This window comes from Pelodiscus sinensis, chromosome 1, assembly GCF_052426305.1.
Source record: "Pelodiscus sinensis isolate ZL-2025 chromosome 1, ASM5242630v1, whole genome shotgun sequence".
Classification (NCBI taxonomy): domain Eukaryota; kingdom Metazoa; phylum Chordata; order Testudines; family Trionychidae; genus Pelodiscus; species Pelodiscus sinensis.
The window spans coordinates 69,984,009-69,989,028 of NC_143052.1; the positions used below are offsets into that span (position 1 = coordinate 69,984,009).

Genomic DNA, 5,020 nt, shown 5'->3' on the forward strand with positions numbered 1-5,020 from the left:
CAGTGAAATCAACAGCAAACCCCCAAAGATTTCAACAGGAGAAATGAGACATGTATGCCTAATGCTTTGTTTTCTAAATTTACAGGGTTCGTTAACATAATACAGACAAGATCCCAACACATCTCTCAACATCTGCTTATATTACACACCCAAATAAACTTATTTATCTCAGCAATATAGCAATTTTCAATTTATGAAAATTATGACTGAAACAATTCATTTAAACACTTTAAGACATTTACAAGATGGACTTTAAACAGTGGGATTTTTCAATGCAAGACATTTAAAATCAGTCATAAAAAGTTCAAGAACATGGCCCTTTCATAAACCTTCTGTATCAAGAGAGCTTTGAACTCAAATGTACAGAAGTTTTAATATATAGTTCTCAGTTCTTACAACCATTATCATAACATAAAATAAGCGAGCACATAAATTTGATATAATTTTAATGTGACACTCATATCACAAATCAAATTGGTCAGAGTTCCCACTTTAACTGCTGTACGTGATAAATTAAACAAAGGTATTTTATCTCATGCTAATGAATTGGATTATTTTTCTGCATACTGATTTGCATATAAAATGTAACATTCATCTTCCATATTTTAATGTGCTTCCCCTTGACATCTGGTGACATCCAACCCCTGGAGAGAAGCTATTGGTTGTGCATTAAGATCTTTATCCTAGTTCTACACCATGCATTATACTTTCCATGTTAATATAACAACAGTTCCTAAACTAATATTTTGGATACAAATATAAACTATTGTATTCCATGTGGAAAATCACCTAAAATTCACATGGCCATATAAATCACTGGCTTCTCCCAAAACATCTCTCTCTCTCCAAAGGTTGTAGTTCAGTAGGAAATTAAGGTGTGCTTTGAATTTTGATTTGAAATTCGATTTCTGGATAATGGTCTACATTCAGAAACAACTTGCAAACAAACAAGCCTTTAAAAATCCCTAATAAATAACCATAAAATAAAATAAATGTACAGTACGCCATGTGTCCTAGAAGTCCCATCATGCCAGATGATCCTTTCCAAGGTTCATAAATAGTAGTTAGAGTCCATATGACTTGAAATGTTTTCCCCCTTACAGAGGAAGGGACTGTGCAGAAAAATAGCTGGGTTAAACTGATGCTCCCCAGTCTCCCTGCTTGCTGCTCTCCTTTGTTTGCCAAGTTTTTTGATCCATTGAAACATTTTTCACCGCAGAAATGTGCTCAGTCTCGCTGCCTGAAGTGCTGCTTGAATTCAACCTGTGAGAAGAAAAGAACACAGAAGGAAGGGAATGAGCTGACACAGGTTGTGGGCACACAGAGTCAAGCTAAGCTGCCTGTGTGTGTGGAACCGGTTCTCTGAATGCCAAATGGTAGGTGCACAGATAGTCAACGCGCGCGTGTGTGAGAGAGAGAGATTCCTGCAACAGTGAGCCAGGCACAAATGGATGGGCAGGAGATGGAAGATCACAGGAGCTGGTGGAGCATGGAAGACAGTCCAGAGCTCGGGACCATTCGCTCTCTTGCCCGGCACTCCGTCGGCACAAAAGGCACCAGCACTCCCCGGTAGTGTATGAAACTCCTCGAGGAAACTATTTCCCGCCCGCGCCCCCGGCCGGAGGGAGTCCCTGGCGGGCAAGTTAGCCAGGGTTTGGTGTTTAAAGTTTGATGCTCCGAGGGCGCTTGGGAGCCTGGGGGGGAGGGGATCGGGTTGGTCACGGCTTGGCAGCCTCCCGCCAGTGGCCTGCCCTGCGCAGCTCCATCCCGCGCTGATGAGCCCGGGGGAGGGGAGGCAGGGTAGCGGGGAGCCCGGCGCGCCCTCCCCGCTGGCGGTACCTGGGCCGTGCCGCGGCTGGGACCTCGGGCGCCCTACGCGGAGTTGGAGGCGCTGCGGAGGCGGTGGCCCGGGTGCTGCTGGCCCAGGTGCTGCTGCTTCTGGCGGGTGGAGCGGACGGCCAGCATGGCCTGGCGGTTCTTGTACTGCACCAGCTGCAGCGTGATCTCGGCGTTCCAGCCCTGCTCCTGCGGGCCCCGAAAGTCGATCTCCTTCCCCTCGGCCATGACCACGGTGAAATACACGTACTTGCCCTTCCGCTCCACGCAGTCCACCGTCTTCATGTTGGAGAAGTGCAGCTCCTTGGCCTTGGCGGCCGGCGGCTCGGCGGCCGCGGGGCCCGGCGGGGGCGGCTGCTTGGGGGGCACGAGGAGAAGCCCCTCCTCGGTCAGGATGCAGCGCTTCTTCTTCCACAGCTGCAGCAGCCCGTCGCTCCGCTTCTCCAGCACGCCCTCCTTCAGCGCCTTGCAGCCGCTCTCCAGCATCCTCCTGCCAGGGGGCGCCTTGCGCCGCCCGGCCGCGCAGCCACCTCCCGCCGGGGCAGGCAGCAGCCGGGCCCTCTCCTCCCCGCGCCCGAGCCCTGCTCCGAAACGGATGGCGGCGGGCGGGCGAGCGGGCGCCGGGACGATCCTGGGTCTAGCGAGGCGGCGGGGGCAGCGAGCGGCCGTGCGGAGCCAGCGCCCGGCTCTGGGCGATCGGTCTGGCCGCTCCGCCGGGGCAGCTGCTGCGAGGCGCCGCGCGAGTTGCCCAGCCCAGAGTGACACCCGACGGAGGGAAGCCCAGCTCGGGCGAGCGCCACGTTCCTTTCTCACGCCCCCGCGCCCCTGGCTTCCCTTCCAAATATGGGGCTGCCGCCCTGCGCGCTTCCTGCAGGCGCCTCCCTTCGGGGTCAGCCGGGAGCGGCGGGGCTGGCTCTAGGTCTGCCCAGCACGGGTCAAGCGCCCTGAGGAGTCGCCTCGCACTCCGCCTTCAGCACATCACTTTCCCCGCTGCAGTGATGGTTAAATCTGATCTGCGCTATTTTATCTTCGGCTTACAGCTTTCAACAGTCTCATTTATTATCCTTGCAGCCTCATCTAAGCGCCTGGCTCGCACCAGCAACTCTGAGATCAGGGGATGAAAAGCTCTAGATAAAAGCTAAGTGTCCTTAGTAATTATTTATTATTATGAAGCAGCAAGTCTCAAGCCATTTACAATTATAGATGCTGGAACTGGGGTTGCAACTTGAATAGGTGTCCATCATACACATGGGTCACAATATGGTCCAGTGGCTTTCAGCACCCCTACCATAAAACATGCAAAGGTCAACTGCTCATTAAAGCTAATGGACATACTTCATTAAAAGTATACTCACAGCACAAACCTTTGTGCCTGAGTCTTGTTCACCCTAGAAAACTGATAAGAAACAAACCGTAATGTATGGCCAGAAACACTGACAAGGCTGTTAATGAACACATTAACTGGCATTCTAACATACACTACAAGACGACCAAAAATCCAGTGTTATAGCCTAAATGGAAAAGTAGAGAGAGAGAAAAAAATAGATACAAACTTAGTTAAGAGCTGGTCTACACTTAAAAATTAGATTAAACTTAGCTGCAGTGCTCAGTGCTGTGAAAAATGACATGCCTTGAGCACTGCAGTTATGTCGACCTAACCTCTGGTGTAGGCATTGGAGGCCAGGTCAATAGAAGAATTCTTCTGCTGACCCAGCTATCACCTCTCAGGCCACCTCTTCACTTCTTGGAGGATCAACACCAATATTCACTCTAAGATTTTCCAATCATGAATGGAGTGAGTTTTGGCTTGTGCACCAATATTGAGGTCATGTGCTCTTGTTTGGATGAGTGCCACTGTGGCGCCCAATTTATTAACACATTCCCATATGCCGGGGCAGAACCCCTTCCCCTGGCCATTCAGTATGTTCTGTTACCAGCTTCCGGAGCAGACCCCGCCTCCTCTACCATGCAGCATGTCCTGTTCCTGGCCACTGGAGCAAAACTCCCTCTGTCCCCCACCATGTGGCATGTTCCATTCCCAGCCTCTGGCGAAGAGCCTATCTCCCCCCATCGTTCAGCAGGTCCCAGTCTCAGCCGCCAGAACACGCCCTAGCTCCTCCTGAAATGTGGCAGCTCCGGCCACTGGAGCAGGCCTCCCTCCTGCCCTGTCATGTGGCTGAGGCACATCCAGGCCTCCTGCCCCAGTGGCTCCCTCACCACACTGTCTCAGCCAGTCCCGCCTGCTAGAGCAACCGCCTGCTGCCCAAGTGCGGACGTGTGGATCTCCAGAGGAGGTGGGTGGGGGCATACACCTTAGCAGGAACTATGATCAGCATGCTGGTGATTGATCTTTTGAAGTCTGATTTGGCAGGTCTAGTAAAGACCCGCTAAATCGAATACTGAGGGTGCCCCCATTGGCACCAGTACTCCTTTCTGCCATGAGTGGTAAGGGAAGTCAACAGAAGCATTTTTCCAGTTCACCTCCTACTGTCTTGGCTTCGGGTATGTTGACTCCAGCTATGTTACTTATGTAGCTGGAGTTGCACACCTTAGCTGACCTTCTGGGTGTAGTGTAGACCTGGCCTCAGACAGGTGAAATAATTACCACCAGCAGGGCCAACTCTGGGCAAAGTGTGTGTATATGGGGGGCACCCTTGCCCTGCAAGTCCTTGGGCAGAAGGGGCAGGGGCAGGAGCAGCCTGCCCTCAGTGATACCTGGACTGCAGCCCCCCCCCTTCCCGACACACACACCCAGCTCTCAAAGGGTAGGACGCTACAAAGAAAAGTCGGAAAAAGATACACAAATTGCAAACAGCAATTTGAGTATCTTTTTCTGCTTTTCTTTTGAAAGAGGCTTTTCTGAAATTTGGTGTGTCTACATGACGCCAAATTTCAGAAAAACCTTCTCTTTTGAGCCATCCCTTCTTCCTCATGAAGGGAGGCTTATAGGGATGGCAAAAGAACTCATCTGCTTTTCTGAATTTTTTTTCTGGAAAAGCGGATGCATTCCTTAGACTCAGAATAGCTTTTCCGGGATACCTCTGGTATCTCAGAAAAGAGCTGCAGTCTAGACATAGCCAGAGTCGCACAGAGCAGCACTCCAGTGGGATTCAAAGTGGCGTGGGACTCTAATTGCTGTTACTGTGGGCTCGACTACAGCAAGAGATAAATCCCTCCCCATCAA

General features: G+C 51.0%; 1 protein-coding gene across 1 annotated transcript; it reads right to left on the reverse strand.

Annotated features, from left to right (window-relative positions):
- Nucleotides 1-429: 429 nt before the first annotated feature.
- On the reverse strand, nucleotides 430-2,816 carry PHLDA1 (pleckstrin homology like domain family A member 1). The gene is made up of 2 exons (XM_075932078.2): nucleotides 1,840-2,816; nucleotides 430-1,263 (listed from the first exon to the last, which is right to left on the reverse strand). Exon 1 carries the CDS (start codon nucleotides 2,320-2,322, stop codon nucleotides 1,873-1,875), a length of 450 nt encoding a protein of 149 aa, XP_075788193.1. The 5' UTR covers nucleotides 2,323-2,816; the 3' UTR covers nucleotides 430-1,263; nucleotides 1,840-1,872.
- Nucleotides 2,817-5,020: the final 2,204 nt, after the last annotated feature.

Excerpts from the sequence above, each read along its gene's own strand:
- PHLDA1 (XM_075932078.2), bottom strand. The coding sequence starts at position 2,322 with ATGCTGGAGAGCGGCTGCAAGGCGCTGAAGGAGGGCGTGCTGGAGAAG.